Raw genomic sequence first — 21,617 nt, forward strand, 5'->3', positions numbered from 1 at the left:
GGAGAACAAGCAGCCCAGGCCCCAACAGTGTTTCTCAAAGGGGATGACTTTGGCACTCAGAGTGAGACATTTCTTCATTAGGCAGGACAGCAGACAGTCATTGTGACAACCAAAATGCCCACTACCCACATCTCCCAATACCCCCTCCCTCTAGAGATGAAAGTGAAAGTGTTAGTCACTCAGTCGTGTCCAACTCTTTGTGACCCCATGGACCATAGCCCGCCAGGCTCCTCTCCTCTGGCCATGGGATTTCCAAGGCAAGAATACTGGAGTGGGTTGCCATTTCCTCCTGCAGGGGGATCTTCCTGACCCAGGGATCAAACCCAGGTCTCCTGCATCGCAGGCAGATTCTTTACCATCTGAGCCACCACGGAAGCCCCTCTAGAGATGGGAGTTGCCCAAGTGAGATCCAGGTGTGCAGAGGAATCTCGAGAGTCCAGGTGTCCTGCACTCATTCCTGCAAAGCAGCAAATACCAGAAAAAGGGGCCTCATGTCCAGCTGAGAAGACGCTGGAGCTCAGCCAAAGAAAATGTCACAGGTTGCTTTAGATGACCTACACGACTCCTCTGAGTCTGTTAATGCTTGGTTGACAGTGAAAAAGCTCTCATATCTGAAGAAGGGGGAGACACTCTCTACCAGCAGAACAAGTCCTGTAACAGAAAGAATATCCCAACATGCCCCCTATCCCCGAAATCAGGACCTGAAATCTGAGCCTGGTCCCTTCAATGTCCATTTGACCCTCCCTCCCCACAGGGTGTGAACCCTGCCCTCAACAGTCCCTGCCTTGCCTAGACTGGCTTAAGCGACTTCACGTCCCTGTGCTGCCATAGCAACCAGGAAACAACCTCCGGTCACAGTGAGAAGGAGGGTGCCTGTGGCCCAGATCTGCCGATGCACACGGCCGGTACCCGAGCAACAGGACCAGGCACAACAAGGGTGCAGGCGAAGAGGAGAGAGGGCGGCCCAGAGAGCAGACAATCCAGGGCTTGAGGAGTCTGGGTGTGTGGTTTATTTTTTCTCCCGACAAAGACACACACTGTCTAAACTCTGTGGCTAGTTGTTATTAAGAAGCTGCTGTATAAGTGAAAAAAAATGTATTTCATAAAAGGCCCAGTGTTTGTGGTCTTCTTGGGCTCACTGCTGAGCTCAGGAAACCCTGAGGTGTGACCGGTTTTCAGCCTTCAAAACCAAGATGAACTGCCCCTGAGAAGGGTGCTCAGAGGAAAACCATGTTCACCCTCTCTCTCCTGAGCCGGGGACATGGCAAGCTGGTCCAGAACAAACAGAAGCTAGAAGTCTATTTTGAACCAGAGGTGAGTCTTACCAATGAATAAAAGCATATTTGGGGGATGGGAGGGGAACGTTCTGTTTTTCCACTTGGGGCTGAGCCCTGTGTGTTTTGGTTGGTTTTGTTTCTGAGGTGATGGGGGTCACCGAGAGATCATCCCTCCTCCTTGGTGAAACTCAAGAAAATAAGGTAGTTTGCTTGACCCACAGAAGTTGCCACCTGGGCCCTTGTCCTCCCCCTCCCTCACTGATTTATGGCCTCATTTGCTTTAGACAGGAGGAGATTCCACATGGTCTAGAATTGGGGCGGTTTGGTACAAGACCAGAATTTCCACCTGGGTTCTAGGCAAGCTGATGGCTGTTTGGGTTTTTAGACATCATGTTCTGTGGTTGAAATGCTGAGTGTGCTCATGCCAATTCAATGGCTTCCTTGAACCTTCTGGAATTCAACCCGCAAGGACTCATATTTAATATAGGCAAAAAAAAAAACAACTTTTTTTTTTTCATTTTAGAAGATTTTTAAAGAGGTGGCAAAATTCCTTTGTTGTACTGGAATTTTATTTCATTGACTCCTGCCAGGAATAAGAAATCCACTGGGGGTGCTTTGAAAATTTTTGGATCATACAGAGATTTCCATTGTCATGGTAGTTTGTCATGATATTCGACCTTCACTGTATTAAAAGACATATAAAGTTTCAAAAGACCTCTGTGGCCAATGGCGTTCACTTACTTACAAGATATGTAACTACTTTATAGGCTCCTAAACAGCCAAATTAGGTAACATTACATAGCATCTGGAATGTATAGAAATTCTCCCTGTATATAGCTGAAGTGATGGGTTGGCATGGTTTTCTCCCATTTAAACTGCCAGCTACTCCAGGTCTAATTTCAAAGTTATCTGCTGCCCTTGGTAATTCTTACTACTTCCTTGCATACCAGGAAATTTTAACTGGCCTAGAAGCCACATTCTACCCTATTCAAGCCTGTAGGCATAAAAAGGCTCTCTTGAAAGTTAAATGGGGTAAAAGAGAAACATGCCCTGGGTTCTACTAACTCTGAGAGGTGGAGAACAAAATCAGTTGCTAAGAGGAGTGTGGGGGGTTGGAAAAGAATGGATACATGTATATATATGGCTGAGTCCCTTCACTGTTCACCTGAAACTATCATAATATTGTTAACTGGCTATACCCCAAGACAAAATGTTTTCGGTGTTAAAAAATAAATAAGTAAATAAATGAAAAAAAATTAAAAGGAAATACTGTGTTCGTGACACCATGTGAACAATTCAGAGAAAAGCAGTCACGGACAACATGTTAAACACTTGCCCATGCAGTATTTGCCGTGGAAGGGCCTTCCACTGGGGACCAGTTTAAGGTGCTTTGTTTCCACTGCAGGATTACTTGAACTGGAAGTCCCCGGAAGATTACATCTTGGTCAGAAAACCACAGGATGAGGGCAACGCTGACCAGCACACATGGAGCCTCTTTCTTCCTAAAACATTCAGCACTAGAAAAGGCGCCCTGATCCTCTACTCGGAAGGTTTGGCTATTTCAGCATGGACCCCCGAAGAGAGGAGAAAAGGCCCCTACCGCCCCAAAGGCCGCAGGAAGAGGCCAGATCTTGAACTGCATACACTGCAGGACCTCAAGGAAGCCATCCTGGCATACGGAAGGAGACAGGTAAGCAGAGCAGTGTCCAGGGCTCAGAGAAGGCCCTGTTCTGTGTGTCTAGAAGTCAAGCTACAGACTTGGGTATAACTTCTTCAGAGATCCTAGGAAGCTCTGAAACCCTCAGATTTCCATTTCTTCATCTCCAGAATGGGATTGTACTCATGGCACACCACTGTCATGAGGCTTACATGAAATAATCTACATGAAAGGGCTCTGGAACACATGTGAATTGAAGTGAAAGTCTCTCAGTCATGTCTGACTCTTTGTGATCCCATGGATGATAGCCTAGCAGGTTCCTCTGTCCATGGAACTGACCAGGCAAGAATACTGGAGTGGGTTGCCATTTCCTCCTCCAGGGGATTTTCCCTACCCAGGGATGGAACCCCGGTATCCTGCACTGCAGGCAGATTCTTTACTGTTTGACCCACCCGGACTATTTTATTATCGTTTTGTGTTTTCCTTTCCATTATATAACACAAGGTCCTTTTCAGAATTCAGACAGGTCCTGCCAGCAGACATTTCATCAGCATCTTTGAAATCCTGTCTCATAGCCACAAGCATCATCTTCACACCTCTGATATTCTTGGCTTTGTGGAAAGGAGAATATTTTAAATATTTACCTTGAGCCCTTCAGCATCTGCAGGATAAATTAATGACTTTTTCCACCCTGAATTTAATATTAAGGGGAAACCCTTGTGCTCATTTTTCTGATTCAGGCTTTCTAATCTCTTATGAGATGTATATATGTCCCCTGTTTTATATATCAGCATTGCATCAGCCCTTTGCTTCAGGCCATGAGAGAGACTGGATGATGTGTCACTTCATGAAATTCTAGGTCATAGATGGTGGGAGACTCCCTAGTTTAAAAGTCTCTGCTGGCTTTTCTTTCTCCGTAGGATAAAGTCGTTAACTTCTATGCCAGGCCCTTCATGCACTGGCTTTCTCTTTCATTTCTAGCCATATCTGCCACTCATTCTAACCACCACCATGACTGTGGACCCCTCGAGGCCCCGTCCATGTGAAGAGCTCACCATTCCACTAGTATCTTGTGCCCTTTTGTAACTCTACACTTTTGCATGTGCCTCTACATCTGGAAAACTCCTCTTCATCCTTCAAAACACAACTCTGCTATCATCACCCACTGAAGCTTCTCCCACTTCCCTAGACAGAGCTATCCCATTGCTCCCTCCTCTGTGAGCATTCCCATACCATCGTACATCACAAGGCATCTCTGGTCCATCAGTTGCCATCTCCTTGACGGCAGAAACCACATCTAAATCTTAGTTTCCAGAAAAAAAATAGTGAGTACCCATAAATGTTTGTGAAATGAATGAATCAATCATGCACGATACCCTCAGTGTGTTTTAAATCATCCCCCAGTATCATTATAGAGCAATTTATCATATCCCTCCAATGGAGAGCTTCCAAAAGGAAAATTTCTCTGCCCTCTTTCCTTCTTTCAAAATATTTCAAAGAAGCTTAATGACCTTGACCGCATGCCCAGTTGCCCTTGATATTAAAAATCATAAATTGGATGAAAGGAAACCAATTGTTGTTGAATACTTATTATATTACAACTATTACTGCATTAAATCTTCACAGTGACCTGTGAGATGTGGTTTCTCTTGCCTCCGTTTGTAGATGAGGAAACTGAAGCTTGGAGTTAAGTGACTTGGCCAAATTCTCAAAGCTAGTAAATGGCAGAGCCCAGGTTCACACCAAGACTGCCTACCTCTCCATGCTTTGCACTTCACCCTGTTGTCTGTGGACCGGGGGGCCTCCAGGAATCTGTGTCAGGCCTTGGCCTGTTTGCACTCACATCGTCTCCTCGCCCTTACCTCACTCAACTCTATATCACCGTGGGATTGGCCACAGGCTGCATGTAATTCCACAGACATCTGTGTCAACTGGCTTCTAATTGCATTTGCCATTGGGTGACATTGGAAGGAGGTTGGAGAGGGAGGAGAGAAAAACCTAGGGATTTCTCTTCTCCCAGTCCACCCGTGGTGGTAAGAAGTACGCCCATCACCTCTGTGGTCCAGCTCCAGGAAGGCCCATTGTGGCTCCAGGTTCCTCCAGGTGACCTTGCCAGCTACTCCTTCTGCCCTTTAGCCTAGGGCTCAGACTGGCTTCCTGATGTTAGTAATCTCAGTGTTGCCTCAACATCTTTTTGGCATCTGAGCTTTCTAGTCACTGGTGTAATCAATTCCCTAAATTAAATTCCTTCTATGTTTAAATATTTAGAGTGGTTTCTGTTTTACTGGGTGGACATTGATACGTAGGCTGACTTACTGCCCAAAGCAAGAATACCTTCTACAGTTTTCAGATGCTCGTCCATATGGCTGAAATATTCCAGGCAACAGGAATCTTATTTCTTTATAAAGTAGATGAGTCTTTTGGGGAATGGCTTCATTTTTAGTTAAACCTGGGCTCGATGGAAAAAAGAAGTTCCCATCTTCTTGAGGTATCCATCTATCATATTGACAACATTCAGTCAGTTCAGTCCTTCTGTCATGTCCGACTCTTGGTGACCCCATGGACCGCAGCACGCCAGGCCTCCCTGTCCATCACAAACTCCTGGAGTTTACCCAAACTCATGTCCATTGAGTCAGTGATGCCATCCAACCATCTCATCCTCTATTGTCCCCTTCTCCTCCTGCCTTCAATCTTTCCCAGCATCAGGGTCTTTTCCAATGAGTCAGCTCTTTGCATCAGGTGGCCAAAGTACTGGAGTTTCAGCTTCAACATCAGTCCTTCCAATGAACACTCAGGACTGATCTTCTTTAGGATGGACTTGTTGGATCTCCTCACAGTCCAAGGGACTCTCAAGAGTCTTCTCCAACAGCACAGTTCAAAAGTATCAATTCTTCGATGCTCAGCTTTCTTTACAGTCCAGCTCTCATATCCATACATGACTACTGGAAAAACCATAGCCTTGATGAGACAGACCTTTGTTGGCAAAGTAATGTCTCTGCTTTTTAATGTCTGCTTTTTAAATGTCTCTGCTGTCTAGGGTGGCCATAGCTTTTCTTCCAAGGAGTAAACATCTTTTGATTTCATGACTGCAGTCGCCAGCTGCAGTGATTCTGGAGCCCAAAAAATAAAGTCAGCCACTGTTTCCACTGTTTCCCCATCTATTTGCCATGAAGTGGTGGGACCAGATGCCATGATTTTAGTTTTCTGAATGTTGAGTTTTAAGCCAACTTTTTCACTATCCTCTTTCACTTTCAAGAGGCTCTTTACTTCTTCTTTGCTTTGTGTTATAAGGGTGGTGTCATCTGCATATCTGAGGTTATTGATATTTCTCCCGGCAATCTTGATTCCAGCTTGTGCTTCCTCCAGCCCAGCGTTTCTCATGATGTATTCTGCATGTAAGTTAAATAAGCAGGGTGACAATATACAGCCTTGATGTACTCCTTTTCCTCTTTGGAACCAGTCTGTTGTTCCATGTCCAGTTCTAACTGTTGCTTCCTGACCTGCACACAGATTTCTCAAGAGGCAGGTAAGGTCATCTGGTATTCCCATCTCTTTCAGAATTTTCCACAGTTTATTGTGATTCACACAGTCAAAGGCTTTGGCGTAGTCAATCAAGCAGAAATAGATGTTTTTCTGGAACTCTCTTGCTTTTTCCATGATCCAGAGGATGTTGGCAATTTGATCTCTGGTTCCTCTGCCTTTTCTAAAACCAGCTTGAACATCTGGTTCACAGTTCACGTATTGCTGAAGCTTGGCTTGGAGAATTTTGAGCATTACTTTACTAGCATGTGAGATGAATGCAATTGTGCGGTAGTTTGAGCATTCTTTGGCATTGCTTTTCTTTGGGATTGGAATGAAATTCACCTTTTCCAGTCCTGTGGCCACTGCTGAGTTTTCCAAATTTGCTGGCATATTGAGTGCAGCACTTCCACAGCATCATCTTCTAGGATTTGAAATAGCTCAACTGGAATTCCATCACCTCCACTAGCTTTGTTCGAAGTGATGCTTCCTAAGGCCCACTTGACTTCGCTTCCAAGATGTCTGCCTCTAGCTGAGTGATCACACCATTGTGATTATCCAGGTTGTGAAGATCTTTTTTGTACAGTTCTTCTGTGTACTCTTGCCACCTCTTCTTAATATCTTCTGCTTCTGTTAGGTCCTATATTGACCCAATCTTCACATGAAATGTTCCCTTGGTATCTCAAATTTTCTTGAAGAGATCTCTAGTCTTTCCCATTCTGTTCTTTTCCTCTATTTTTCTTTGCACTGATCACTGAGGAAGGCTTTCTTATCTCTCCTTACCATTCTGTGGAATTCTTCATTCAAATGGGTATATCTTTCCTTTTCTCCTTTGTTTTTCACTTCCCTTCTTTTCACAGCTATTTGTAAGGCCTCCTCAGACAGCCATTTTGTTTTTTTGCATTTCTTTTTCTTGGGGATGGTCTTGATCACTGTCTCCTGTACAGTGTCACGAACCTCTGTTCATAATTCATCAGGCACTCTGTCTGTCAGATATAGTCCCTTAAATCTCTTTCTCACTTCCACTGTATAATCGTAAGGGATTTGATTTAGGTTATACCTGAATGGTCTAGTGGTTTTTCCCTACTTACAAATATACAAACAGAACATTGTAGTCTAACTCCAGTGAACAGAAGGAAAATGGTGTGAGGAACTAGGAAAGGAAAGAAAATGTTTGGAATAGTAATAAAGCAGGAATTTAAGATTAGAGGACATGGTAGATTAAAATAGAAGAAAAAATAACTCAAGAGTGAGTTGGTATTAAAAACAATGAACACGGTCAGAAGAGGAGAGCTTTGGAAACTACAGAGCACCATCTGATTACAAAAGCTACAGCCTGGCAAGAAACTTTTAAAATCATAATATCCACTACTGAGAAGGCTATGGGGAAATGAGCTGTCTCATACAGAAGTACAAATTCACGTGACATTTCTAGAGGGCATTTTGGCAAAAACCTAAAAAGGGCTAATACTCTTTGATTTAGCATTCTATTTTTATGAAGTTGCCTTAGGAAATAATCAGAGATGTGGCCAAAGATTCATGCACAAGAATGTTTACTACAGGGTTATTTACCATGCAAAACACTGAAAATAATACATGTCCAACAATGGGACATTGATTAAACAGTCATACAATGAATTTGGGGTCAGGCAATAAAGTCAGGTATTACTTATGAATAACATATCACGAGTAAATAATAAAGTCATGAATAACATGAGAAAATACAGTGTATTTTTTAAAAGCAGGTTAAAAAATAGTACTCATTTAATAAAAATACCAACATTCATTAACATTTTTTAGTATTTAAAATGTTCCAGCCACTGTTCTAAGTACTTTCTATTATATAACTCAATATACTTTCTATCAATTGTAGGGATAGGTACTATTATTATCTCATTTTAAAAGTAAGGAAATTAAACCATAGAGAATTCATGTAATTCACTCAAAGTTATACAGCCATGTAGATAATTATACCAGCATTCAAGACTAGACAGTATAGAAAACATCACCTCTCGACTATAATCCCAATTTTTAAAAATTAGTTGTATAAGCAGGAAGATACACATCAAAATTTAACCATGGTGGTGAGATTATGTCATACTTTTATTTTTACATATCCTTTCCAAAAAAAAATTTTTTTAAGTCATGGGATTTAAAAAATAAGAAACTTTGGCCTCGAAAGAGTAGTGAAAAGTAGTCTCCAGGTTGACCGTAGAGAGCCAGGTAGGATTGGGCAGGGAAGCGGAATAGAAACAGTGCTGTAAATTGAGCCCTGCGATCATCACACCATCTGTCCCTCAGGGTCAGTATTTCATCATCCAAATAATATAGTACAAGAGTTAAAAACACCACACTCAAAGCAAAAGAGCCAAAAGCGGAGGGGGTAAAAGTGAGAATGGGTAATCAATAGAGCAGTGCTGCTCACAGAAACGTCTCTCCTGTCTGAGCTGTGAATCAGGAAACCTATACAACGCAGGCTCCACTCAGACCCGTGAGAATCAAGGCTGTCGCAGGAAGGTGAAATCACATTTTTAAAGCATCTCACACCATCTCCAGTGCTATATATGGATCTAATGACAAGCATGCAGAAATCTGTCTGAGTTTTATAACCCAACACACACCTACTCTTTAACTTTCTTGACAGCCCAACTTCCTAAAGAGCAAAGATAAATGCTAAGTCAAGACATTAGATGTCAGAGTTCTTACTCTTCTGGATACACACAGATATGTTGCTTTGGTTTAAAAAAAAAAACAAAAACAGAAGGATATACTGTTCAAATATTTTCAGAGTTAAAACCACGAGGCCTGTAATTCATCCAGCTTTCTATCATGTATTTAAAAATCTATGAAATCTAAATAACCATAATTTGGAGTAGTATCTAGATAACAATCAACATGATGCTTTTGAAGCCTAGCAGAAACCTCAAGTACCTCTCAAATCATCAGAAAATGTAGCTAATTTTCATTGTTTTAGCATTTATTCTTCTTATATTTTTAGAATTGTATAAGTCCAGTAATATTTTTAAATGTCTAACATGGTATTTGACTAAATAATGTATTAAAAATAATTTGTTTAAAAATTCATTTCACAGAGCATCTCATTTCTTTATCTCATTGAAGGATGAACAGGATTCAGTTTACTATAACTGGTTTCAACCAAGGTTGTGTTGGGTCTGTCATCTACCTTATAAATGGGGTTACATCCCCTGGAGGAGGGCACAGCAACCAACTCCAGTATTCTTGCCTGGAGAATCCAATGGACAGAGGAGCCTGGCAGGCTATAGTCCATAGGGTCGCAAAGAGTTGAACACAACTGAAATGACTTAGCACACACGCACACTTAAAAGCATTGTCAACCTTTCTTCGCTGATTCCATACTGCCTAATCTCTGTACTCAAGGCGCTTAACTATCCAATGGGTGTTCACAGTCATTATACAGCCCGCAAAGGTAACTTCAGGCTTCTATTTTATCAAGTAATATTGTGATAATATTTTTTGAATAAAGTTTATTTTCCCATCCTAATCATGTCAGCTCGTTATATAAAATAGAAAGATATAGAAAAGCAGGAAGAATAATACATTATCCTTTCAGCCAGTGATCAAGAAGACAAAGTCCATTTGCAAGTCCTGAATAATTTAATTACTTGCTACTGGTTTGATGGTGCCCCTAAGAAGTGCTCTGATGGCCGTTAACAAGGCGTCAGAGTGTTAGTCACTTAAGTCATGTCTGACTCTTTGCAACCCATGGACTGTAGCTTCCTGCAGAATTCTCACGGCAAGAATACTGGAGTGGGTTGCTGTTCCCTTCTCCAGGGGATCTTCTGGACCCAGGGATCGAACCTGGGTCTCCTGCATTGCAGGCAGATTCTTTACCATCTGAGCCACTGCGGAAGCTAACGAGGTATCAAGAGAGGCACCAAAGCAGTGAGGGGAGTGTGACCTGACTTCACTCCTTCTGCTAAGTGTGCTCCATTTGGGCAGCTCCTGAGCAGCTGTACTTAGAGCTTTTAACAAACTAGAAGTAGGAAACATCAGGAGAGATGCATGGGTCATCTGTGATGATGAGGTCAAAGGTTTTATCAATAATAGCTAACATTTATTGAATGCTTGGCATAGGTCAGCCATTTAATCTCTATAACTACACTCAATCTGCACAAGTTTATGAGTGGTGTGCCACCATTACCTCCATAGCGTAGCAGGAAAAATGGGGGCTTGAGGTTAACTAACTCTCCCAAAGTTATATATCTAAGTAGTGGAGTTAGAATTAGAGCTTGGACAACTGATCCCAAAGCCCCACTCTTAATACCTAGAGGGCCTGATTTTGAAGATTCCACATGCTCCAGGGGGAAAAAAACATCTCTCCTGATTTAACAGCATTTTTTAAAAGGGCTCTGGTTCTTCCAACACATCCTTCAAAACCCTTTACTATGCTTCTAGGAACACAAATCAGATTTTCATTAAAACCAACCTGGGTTGTAGGTAACATGTTCAAGTAAGCATACATACAACCCAGTAGGCTTGGCTGTATGTACTTCATCCATTGGGTCCCTGGTATAACCATTTGATGGAGAATAAGAAGGCAATGGCACCCCACTCCAGTACTCTTGCCTGGAAAATCCCATGGACGGAGGAGCCTGGTAGGCTGCCGTCCATGGGGTCACTAAGAGTTAGACACGACTGAGCGATACTTTCACTTTTCACTTTCATGCATTGGAGAAGGAAATGGCAACCCACTCCGGTGTTCTTGCCTGGAATCCCAAGGACGGTGGAGCCTTATGGGCTGCCGTCTATGGGGTCACACAGAGTTTGACACAACTGAAGCGATTTAGCAGCAGCAGCAGCAGCAGCATGTATAATAACAGCTAATACTTAATAGGCAAACACTTAAGTAATAGTATTGTACCCCTCAGCATTCTAAGCACTTTATATTAATTATCTCATTTAATCCTCACAACAACTTTATGTGTACTTTTTATTGTTGTAAAATATAGATAAACATAACATTTACCATTTTAATCAATTTATGCGTACAGCTGAGTGGCAGTAAGTACATTCACCTTGCTATACAACCATCACCACCATCCATTTCCAAAACTTTTTTTATCTTGAAAAACTAAAACTCTGTACACATTAAACAGTAATTCCCTATTTTCCATTGTTCTAATCTTTGTGTCTATGAATTTGACCATTGTATGTACCTCATAAGAGTAAAATCATATGGTAGTTATCCTTTTAGTATTTTGTGATTGGTTTATTTCATTTAACATAATGTCTTCAAGCTTTGTTCATACTGTAGCAGGTATCAGAATTATTATTCTGATTATTATTATTCCTTTCTTTTGAAAGCTGAATAGCACTTCACTATGTGTATATACCACAATTTGTTTATTCGTTCATCAGTTGATGGACACATAGCTTGCTTTCACATTTTGGCTATTATGAATAATGCTGCTATAAACATGGGTGTACAGATATCTGTCGATTTCCCTGCTTTTAATTCTTTTGAGTATATACCCGGAAGTAGAAGTGCTGGATCATACATAATTCTATTTTTTTGATTTTTGAGGAGCCACCATACTGGTTTCCATAGCCGCCACGACATCATTTGACATTCTTATTAGCCATGCCCAAGGGTTTCAATTTCTCCAAACCTTCAATAACCTTTGTTATTTTCTGGTTTTTTTTTTAAATAATAGCTCTTAATAATAGCTCAAACTCGTGAAGTGGTATTTCATTGTGGTTTTGATTTGCATTTCTTAATAACATGTAATATTGAACATCTTTTCATATGCTTATTGGCAATTTATATATCTTCTTTGGAAAAATGTCTGTTCAAGTCTTTTGCCCACTTTAAAATCAGATTGATTTTTGTTTTTGAGTTTTAAGTGTTCTTTAAACATTCTACATATTAATCCCTTATCAAATATATGACCCGAAAATAATTTCTCCCATTCTGTGGGTTGGCCTTTTCACTCCTGATAGTGTTCTTTGATGTAGAAGAGTTTTACATTTTCTTTTCTTTTTTTGGCCACATGGTATGTGGGACCTTAGTTCCCTGTCCAAGGATCAAACTCGTGCCCCTTGCAAGAGAACCATGGAGACTTAACCACTGAACCACCAGGGAATTTCCAGATTTTACACTTTCATGAAGTCCAACTTACCTACTTTTTCTTCTGTTGCCTGTTCTTTTGGTGTCATATCCAAGAAATCCTCACCAAATCCAATGTCATGAAGCTTTTCCCCTAAGTTTTATCCTAAGAGTTTTATAGTTTTAGCTCTTATATTAACTATACTTTGAGTTAATTTTTATATATGGTGCACGGTAAGGATTCAACTTCATTTTTTTTGCATGCAGGGTATGTACTTTCATCATCCTTATTTGACAGAAAGACTGAGGCACAGATGGGTCAAGTAATTTCCCCAAAGCCAGACAGCTAGTAAATGATGGAGCCAAGATTCAAACTGAAGCAGACTGAGTTCTTACAGGAACTGAAGCTTCATATTTTCTGATTTCAATTCTAGTTGTTTTATCTTTGCTTTTGTGGCATATGACTAGTCAAATCTTTGATACTAAATGGTTTGGTCAGGAATCAAACCCTGTTACAACATTGCAGCTATGGGAAAATTCAAACCACTTTATGATTCCCTTCTTAATGGCCTGATATTCAGTAACACATGACTACCAAAGATATTTGGGAGTGAGTGTGAAGTCACTCAGCCGTTTCCGACTCTTTGCAACCCCGTGGACTGTAGCCCGCCAGGCTCTTCTGTCCATGGGATTCTCCAAGCAAGAATACTGGAGTGGGTTGCCATTTCCTTCTCCAGGGGGATCTTCCCAACCCAGGGATCGAACCTGTGTCTCCTGCATTGCAGGCAGACGCTTTATCCTCTGAGCCATTTGCACAGACTCAGAAATTAAACCTGCAGAGAAAGAGCTGGCTGAAAGTGGCACTGTTTACACAAGACTGATGACAGTCAGGCTGGGGTTGAGAAGTCTTTTCAGGCACAGCTTTAGTGGACACACACCTCTCCCCTCCCCACCTCACCCTCACCTGACTCTGGTTGCATTCACCTCGCAGCCCCAAGTCTGGCTGCTACACATGTATAACAACAATGATGGTCACTCTCTGTCCTAAAGCTTGGTCTTTGCCAGAGCACACGGACTCTGTGTCTCAGAGCAGGAGAAAACGGGCTTTGCTCCTCTGGAGAGAAGGACTTCTGACTGGAGTGGGCAGCTTGAGGAGACAAGTTGTCAGCAGAAAAGTACAGGAATATTTGGGGGATTTCCATTCCTCTGAGTTAACATCTGAATAGTTATTAAATAATGCCTCAAACATTGCCTGACACATGGCAAATTCTCAACAAATAATTGTTAGATGAACACAGTAGTTGCCAGGGTGTGGTGGGGGGAGGCCATAACCTCTACCCAGCAGGGGTGGGTGTACAATGTGATCAGGGAGGCAGATTTGCGCCCCCGTGACACTTGATACAAGGCAGCCTGGGATAGGATCTGGACTACAATTTATTAATATGCAGTCAAAGTATAAAGACAGTAGAGACTGTGATTGCTTCTTGCTAGGAAAATCTAGAGTGACATCTTGGAGGAGGTAGAATTTGAGCTGAGTCTTGTGGTAAAAATAATTGGAGAGAGACTCTCTGGGCATAGGTCAGTGAAGGCCCAGAGAGGAGAGTGGCAGAGGAAAGTCAGAGTAACTAGACAGGTGTGGCTCTTACCTGGAGAAATGGGTAGGGTCAAGTTACAGATGGCTTTGCCTGCCAGCCCTGGGATATCTGAACTTCCCTCTTCATCTCTCTGTGAACTTCCGCACACAAAGGCTGGCCACCTTCTGTGCTACGATGGCAGTTGGCAATCCGGGTGTTTCTTGTCTTCCTGGGGACACTGGCACCCTGCCACCCCATATCTGCAAAGTGGGAGCATTGCACATATGGGCTCCTTCTATCTTCTGAAAACCCTCGCCTGCCAGGAGTGGAATAACATGGCCATGACAGCCAGTGCGGGGCTGGGGCCAGATGTAAGGGCAACCCCCTCACCCCTCTGCACATGGGGCCGGAGGACACAGAGGAGAGGACACTGGACTCCGCCGAGAAGACGGTGGGCCAAGTAAGTTCCTCATTAGAGGACGCACTCCTAGTGGAATGTGGATAAGAGAGCCCTCTGGGCTTCCCTGGTGGCTCAGTGGTAAAGAATCCACCTGCCAATGCAGGACATGTGGGTTCCATCCCTGGTCTGGGAAGATCCCACATGCCACAGAGCATCTGAGCCCCTGCGCCACAACCACTGAGCCTGTGCTCTAGAGCCCTGCTCCACAACAAGAGAAGCCATCACAATAAGAAGCCTGAGCACTGCAACAAAGAGTAGCCCCCACTTTCCACAACTAAAGAAAAGCCCGTACGGCAAGGAAGACCCAGTACAGTAAACAATGAATGAATTAATTAATTTTAAAAGAGCGAGAGAGCCCTCTGTACACATTAATCACTCATTTCAGAAGAAACTGAAAGCTGGGGTTGATTAGCAAAGCCAAGGCAAGGCTAAGAAGTCTGGAGCCATTGGCAGCCACCCTCCTGCTGTCGTGTATTTCCCCATTCCAGGAACTCCCTTCCTGGACCCCTTCTGCCTCCTTTCATGTTTTAGAGTCATCTTCGGTAGTTAGAGGTCCAGGATCATGTTGGCGAAGGAAGAGAGAAGCATGCAGAAACTATGTAAGGGCGGTGGGTGCAATAAAATATCAATGCATCAATTTTTAACATGTTTTCCATTTAAAAATATAATCTATTTAATGGAAGTTTTGATTCTCTAAAAAAGAGAGAAGAAAAAACTATCTGTAATCTTATGCCCAACACTCTAATACCATTGTTATTAAAATTCTAATGTTATTTTCTTCCAGTGTTTCCACCATGATTATACATTTATAAAATAAACTTTTATGAGATTGCCCATATAATATACATTCACTCTGCTTTTTGCCACTTTTTCCACATGTTGGAAATGAATGAACAGGTTTAACCCTGAGTGAGCTTTTCAGTAACCTAAGCAGGTCTTAGGCCTTTGGCAGTGCTTCAATTTATGCAATGAGATGTGAACTTTATCAACCAACTTCACAGGCATAATTTGAGAAATTACCAGCTGGAACCAGAAAACTAGGAAAAAAAAAACTTAAATAAGCTGTGGTAGCCAGAATAATGGCCCCCCAAAGATGTCCACATCCCAATCCCTGGAATTTATGAATAAAGTAGGTTAGATGGCAAAGAGAAGTTAAGGTCACTAACCAAATGAGCTTGAAACAGTGAGGTTATCCTGGACTATCTGGACAGACCCAGTATATTCACAGGGATCCTTAAACATGGAAGAAGGAATCAAAAGAGAGAACCAGAGAGGGGGCAGCATGAGAAGGACTCAGTCCATTGGTGCTGGCTTGGAAGATGCAGGAAAGGGTCACAGGCCAACGAATGCAGGCGGCCTCTAGAAACTGGGAAGAGCAAAGGAACAGATTCCTCTCAAGAGCCTCCGGAAAGCTCTGTAAAACTTGATTTTATCCCAGTGGGACCCATTTCAAACTTCTGATCTCCAGAACTGTAAAATAACAAATGTGTATTGCTTAAAGCCACTACAAGGGGAATTCCTTGGTGTCCAGTGCTTAGGACTCAGTGCTTTCACTCCACTACTCTACGTTCAACCCCTGGTCAGGAAACTAAGATCCTACAAGTTGGGTGGCATGGCCAAAAAATAATAATAATTTAAAACTAAAGCCACAGAATGTGTGGTAATCTATTACAGCAGCAACAGGAAACGAACACAGAGGCCAAGATCAGCCTTCAAACTTGAAGCAAAAATGTACCAAGATGTGCCAAATTCCAGGATAAGGAATTTCCTAAATCTCTGCCCCATTGAGCAAGCAGCCCAGTAAAGCTCCAGAACCAACCAGGAGCTTCAGAAATGCACACTGCTGAGAAACAAGAGCTCTTGTCCACTTCAGACAGTGCATCATGCAGTCTGCTCAGGGCCACAGCATCTCAGAGGAGCCTTGGTCTTATCACATTTAGAAGAGAATCATTGAAAGCAAAGGTTTATGGGAGGAAATGAAGTTCCAGTTTATCCAGAAAAGGCCTTATTATGATGGCTCCATATTACAGGGCTTAAGACAGTGCCCGGCACATAGAAGGTGCTCAACAAATTCTTGCTACATGACGAATGAAAAAAATGGAGTGAGTGAAAGAACTTAAATCATTTTGTGTTCACTGCTCTCCCTACATGAACCCTTTCATGTTCTTTGGAAAAAGCCACAAGTGGGGCTGAATTTTTCAGGCTCTGTTAGCACTTGAAGTAAACTCTTTTTGCCATATAAACTGTCTAGACATCAAGGACCACTTGATGTTCTGTGTTTGGATTCCAAGCATTCATTTAATTAACAAATTTCAAGAAAATAGAGTCAATTGAATAATAAGCCATGCTTTCTTTTACCTTTTACTGAATTTATTTATCAGTTATGACCTACTTTTTTTGTTGCTTTTTCTCCAGTGCCTGGCATTAGAAGCTTGATAAGTGAATGAATGAATGAATGAAGGCCTTAGATACCTGTTTACCTCTTCCCAGCAGAGGAATTCCTTCATTTTATGGACTTTGGCATTCCAGCCCTCTCTTAAGCTAAAGAGAAGTCCCTGGTGGTCTTGAATCCTCAGCAATGGCTGTGGGTGTCCACTCTGTGGCATTTCCATCTCCTGAATTAATCAGAATGCAAGCAAATCACAGCTCTGTGTAGCAGGGCAAGCACCCAAACCCTAAAGCCTTCCTCTCACCCATCAATCAGGTTTTAAATTGCCGTATTTTTCTTGTTTCCTTTCTCTTTTTTTTGTTAAACTATAAACCTTCACTGGTAAATTTGCCAGCATATGGCAAAGAAACTCAGGCCAAAAAAAGAAAAGAAACTCAGGCCAGTATCTTACTAACCACACCTAAGAATGGTGATGACCTGGTACGTATGGAGACATTGACTAGAAAGTGGCATGAGAGAATTTTCTGGGCTGATGGAAGTGTTCTATATTTTATTTTGTGTGGAGGCTACAAAGGTGTATAATTGAATTGTCAGGTTGTATTAAATTGACTATTTAAGCTCTGTGCATATTATTAAATATAAGTTATGCCTCAGTTTTTAAAAGAGAAGGATGCTGAGATCACAATCAGTTCATCAGTCAAGAGTCCTGTGATTGATTGGTGACATCTGCCAGGCACCAGGGGGATGAAAAGAGATATCAACACAAGTACCACATGTTTGCTATTTGTGTGCTTGAGGGAATTTCTGCCTCATCTTAGTGGTTATGATATTAACTTATCTACCTTAAAGGATTATAATGAGGTAAAAGTTATTTGTATTTATATAAAGCCCTACCTAGCCAAATGTAAGATGTTATTATTCACATTTATCTGCCATGATGACTCACAGTGGCTTTGGCAGGTAGGTGCCCAGAAACTTCTCCCTGGCTGAAATGAAATGCTGCAGAGCCAGATATTTTCAAAATGCAGTGCTCCCCTTGAACACGGACAGAGCTTGTCTGTCCCATTACTCATATGGCAAACATAGAACGCTAACACTGACTTGTCAAGCTGTCTTTCCCACCGCTGTACAGAGCTACTTTTAAGGTACCGATTTCCACAGGCTAAACTAAATACTCTGTTTTCCTTTGAGGCTCTTTATCCTTTTCTGATGCTCTGTCTCAAGATGGGGTCTGGTAGTTCTCATTTCTCCTCCTCCTTCCAACTGCAAATCCTCAGGGGACTTTCAGAGCTTTGCTCCTTGGGCTCTTGGTTTATGTCTGTTGGCCGTGGCATCCGTTTCTGGTGTCTTGCAGCATCTATCAGGAGTCTCCGGATTACTGATGAGGATGGTTGTGCTAGCCAGCCTGTATCACTGGGGGGCTCCGGGCTCAGCAGCCCTGCTGTTTCCTGACTGGTGTCCCCACAGAGAGAGCAGGACAGAGCCTGGCAGCCGTACCTTCACTTCCGAAGCCAACCAGAAAGCCAGGGCCTGCGGCAGATCCAACCTGGGTACTCAGCCAAGAGATACCTCCGTGGCCTCTTGCGGACATGGCCCCCTGGCACCATAAACAAGCTCCAATGTGCAGGTCAGTGGGGACGTGGGAGGAGGTGTGCCCTGAGCTGCCCCGCCCCGCATTCTGGTGCAAGAGTGTGTTTTCCATGAGTGTCTGAAACATCAGAATTTTAGGCCCAATTCTGTGTTGAAGGTGCTCGATCTTGTTAGCCTGCAAGCAACCATCACACCTTTCGCCTCTCCTACATATGCGGAGGGACGGCAGCCTGAAGTCTTGCCTTCCCTCTAGCGCCCCTCCGCAGCCTCAGGCCCTTCATCCGGAGCAAAACGCGCTTCCCAGGCCTGCCCACTCAGAGACTTCATGTCCTCCAGTTCAATCTTGATCTTTTACAAGAGAAGGAAAAAGAGCCCCAGGGGTAAAGGAATATGTCCAAGGTCATTCAGCCAAAAGCAGCGCTGAGACCAGAAGCCAGGTCCTGCCCTCATCTCCGACACCACAATCTTCCCAACACCACTGCTTCCCCTTCGGAGGGGACCTCAGATCCCCTAGGACGTAGAAATGTTAGACTTTCTCCTCGAAGATGGTGGCTCTCCAGCACTACCCACTAGACAGACACCCTGCTGCTGAACAGACACCCCAAATGCACTCTGTGAAGGCTTGAAAATGAAAGCAGGCAGTGGCTGGGAATTAGAATTGCCAGTTTAGCACCTACACATGTGCACATACACACACACAGAGGCACTAACCCAAAAAAGAGAAAAAGTTAAGCTTACAATATTTGTACATACTCCTACTTTTAAAAAATGGTATTCGTTGTTTATCTGAAATTCAACTTAAACTGGACATCCCGTATTGCGTTTGGCAAACCTATTGGGGAAGACAAGGGTGAGCAGTAGGATCTGCCAAAGCCTGCCTGGCTAGTTGCCATCTCTTCAGCACCAACAAACAGACGGGACCAGGGGAAGACTGACTCTCTCTTGCTTTATAGGTTTACTTTGGGAGAGAAGAGAAAACAACTCTCTCCCCAGTTAAGTGATGACTTGAAGGAAAATGAGAGTTGTGGGCTTGCCCAGTAATTGGTTTACCCTTCATGGCTGGCCCACGTTTCCAGGCAGTTCCATTTGTCTAACGCTTGTGAGAAAGAGCCTCTTAACCAGAGATATGTTTATTGTTAGGTGCTGCAGAGGGTAGGGCAGGCCACTGCCCCATAGCCCAGGCCCAAAATCTTCAAGGGGGAAAGCCCTTCTTAATATCAAAAGATGTCTCAGACCCTTCTGTGAAAGTCATGTGGCTACAAGGTGTTGTTTAAGGAAAGGTCCGTGTGTCCGTGCATTCTTGGGCCTCTTGCCATAGTTCCTACCTAGCAGAGAGGTGGGACCATTGGTAAGCCTCAATAAATACTTGTAGAATGGATTGAGAATCACAGGGGTTACGAAGCAAGCCAGGTACATCCAGGAGAAACCTTGAGACTTCATCTAAGGCAGGAGGAGGCTTTTACCCAACCCCAAAGAAACAGCCATGTTCCTTCCACCAGGGGAACCCAATTCCTGGGAATGGTGGGGTGGAAGAAGTATGTATATGGTACAGAACCAGAGGCACCCAAGACATTGGCTAGAGAACCCTTTATGTGTTCTATCTGATTCTTTAATCTCTTCCATCTTCTAATTGTCTTTCTTAATGCACAATGTCCAAAGCTAAGACTAATGTAAGTGGGGAAATTGTGGTTACCATCAAGACTCTAGACTGACAACCATTGTTTCTACCAATAACTCCTGACCTACTCTTCAGGATACATCAAGGATTCTGTGCTGCTTCAGGACAGTCAACTTAACGTACCAAAGAATCTCAGACCACAACAGGACCTTTCAGGTGTACCCCTCAAATACCATCTCCTGCCTGTCTTCCCTCCATTTTGGATTCAACAAGGGAAATCTTTTGGACAAGGTACATGTTGATTTTATCAAACAAGATCTCAAATATTGGGATTTTTAACAGCATAAAATGAAGTTTTTCAAAATAAGGTCTAGAGAGTCTTGGTTTCCTTGTCCTCACCTATAAAATGAGGGAGTTAGTCTAGACCAGCACCATCCAATAGTACTTTCTGTGATGATGGGATGTTTTGCATATATATATACGTGTGTGTGTATGTATATATATATAGTGTCCAGTTCCAATATAGTAGTCACCTGCCACATGTGGCTACTGAGCACTTGAAAAGTAGGTAGTGTGACTGTAAAAATGAGTTTTAAATTTTTATTTACTTTTAATTAATTTACATCTAAATAGCTACATGTGGCTAGTGGCTACTGTATTGGACAGTGCATGTCTAGAGTTTAGATTTTAGATTATTATGCCTTTTTCACTCTCAGAAGAAATATCAATAACCTCAGATACGCAGATTACACCACCCTTATAGCAGAAAGCAAAGAGGAACTAAAGAGCCTCTTGATGAAAGTGAAAGAGGAGAGTGAAAAAGCAGGCTTAAAATTCACCATTCTAAAAACTAAGATCATGGCATCAATCCCATCACTTCATGGCAAATAGATGGGAAAACAATGGAAACAGTGACAGACTTTATTTTCTTGGGTTCCAAAATCAGTGCAGATGGCGACTGCAGCCATGAAATTAAAAGACTCTTGATCTTTGGAAGAAAAGCTATGTGTTCTTGCCTTAAGAACCCCGTGAACAGTATGGGCCTCAGTTTCTTCATTTATAAAATGAAGATGACCATACCCACCTTGCATACCAAATGGGATATGCAGTATCTGGCACACAGCAAGTGCTCAATAAATGTTAGTTATCGACATCCCTACCTTGTGTTTTTTAAACATAATTGTAACACCCAATTGCCTATGATCACAAGGACCGAAAATCAACTTGTAAAGAAGGAAAAATAGCTCAGACTATATCTCGAACCCTGACTGATGGTTTTATAGGTTTTAATTTTATCTCCCCTTGGCCTCATTCTCCTTGCCAGACACTGTACTGGAGAAAGTAGCAAAAGCCCTGGCCACAAATTTCAGATCTCCCAACAGTGTGATGTTGGCTAAGTTACTTACGCTTCATGCATCCTTAATTTGCTTATCTATAAAATGGGA

The 21,617-nt window shown here is 42.6% G+C and overlaps 1 protein-coding gene across 5 annotated transcripts in view; it reads left to right on the plus strand.

The window, feature by feature from the left end:
* Nucleotides 1-704: 704 nt before the first annotated feature.
* The window catches only part of KIAA2012, a 126,295-nt gene continuing 105,382 nt past the window's right edge, over nt 705-21,617 (plus strand). For 2 of the 5 annotated variants that reach the window (XM_005202670.5, XM_010802194.4), the window contains exons 1-4: nt 705-1,314; nt 2,683-2,967; nt 18,432-18,591; nt 20,308-20,463. In XM_005202670.5, coding sequence (XP_005202727.1) covers nt 1,231-1,314; nt 2,683-2,967; nt 18,432-18,591; nt 20,308-20,463 — 685 coding nt within the window. In that variant the 5' untranslated portion in view covers nt 705-1,230. 5 annotated transcript variants of the gene reach the window in all.

This window comes from Bos taurus, chromosome 2 (assembly GCF_002263795.3).
Source record: "Bos taurus isolate L1 Dominette 01449 registration number 42190680 breed Hereford chromosome 2, ARS-UCD2.0, whole genome shotgun sequence".
NCBI lineage: Eukaryota > Metazoa > Chordata > Mammalia > Artiodactyla > Bovidae > Bos > Bos taurus.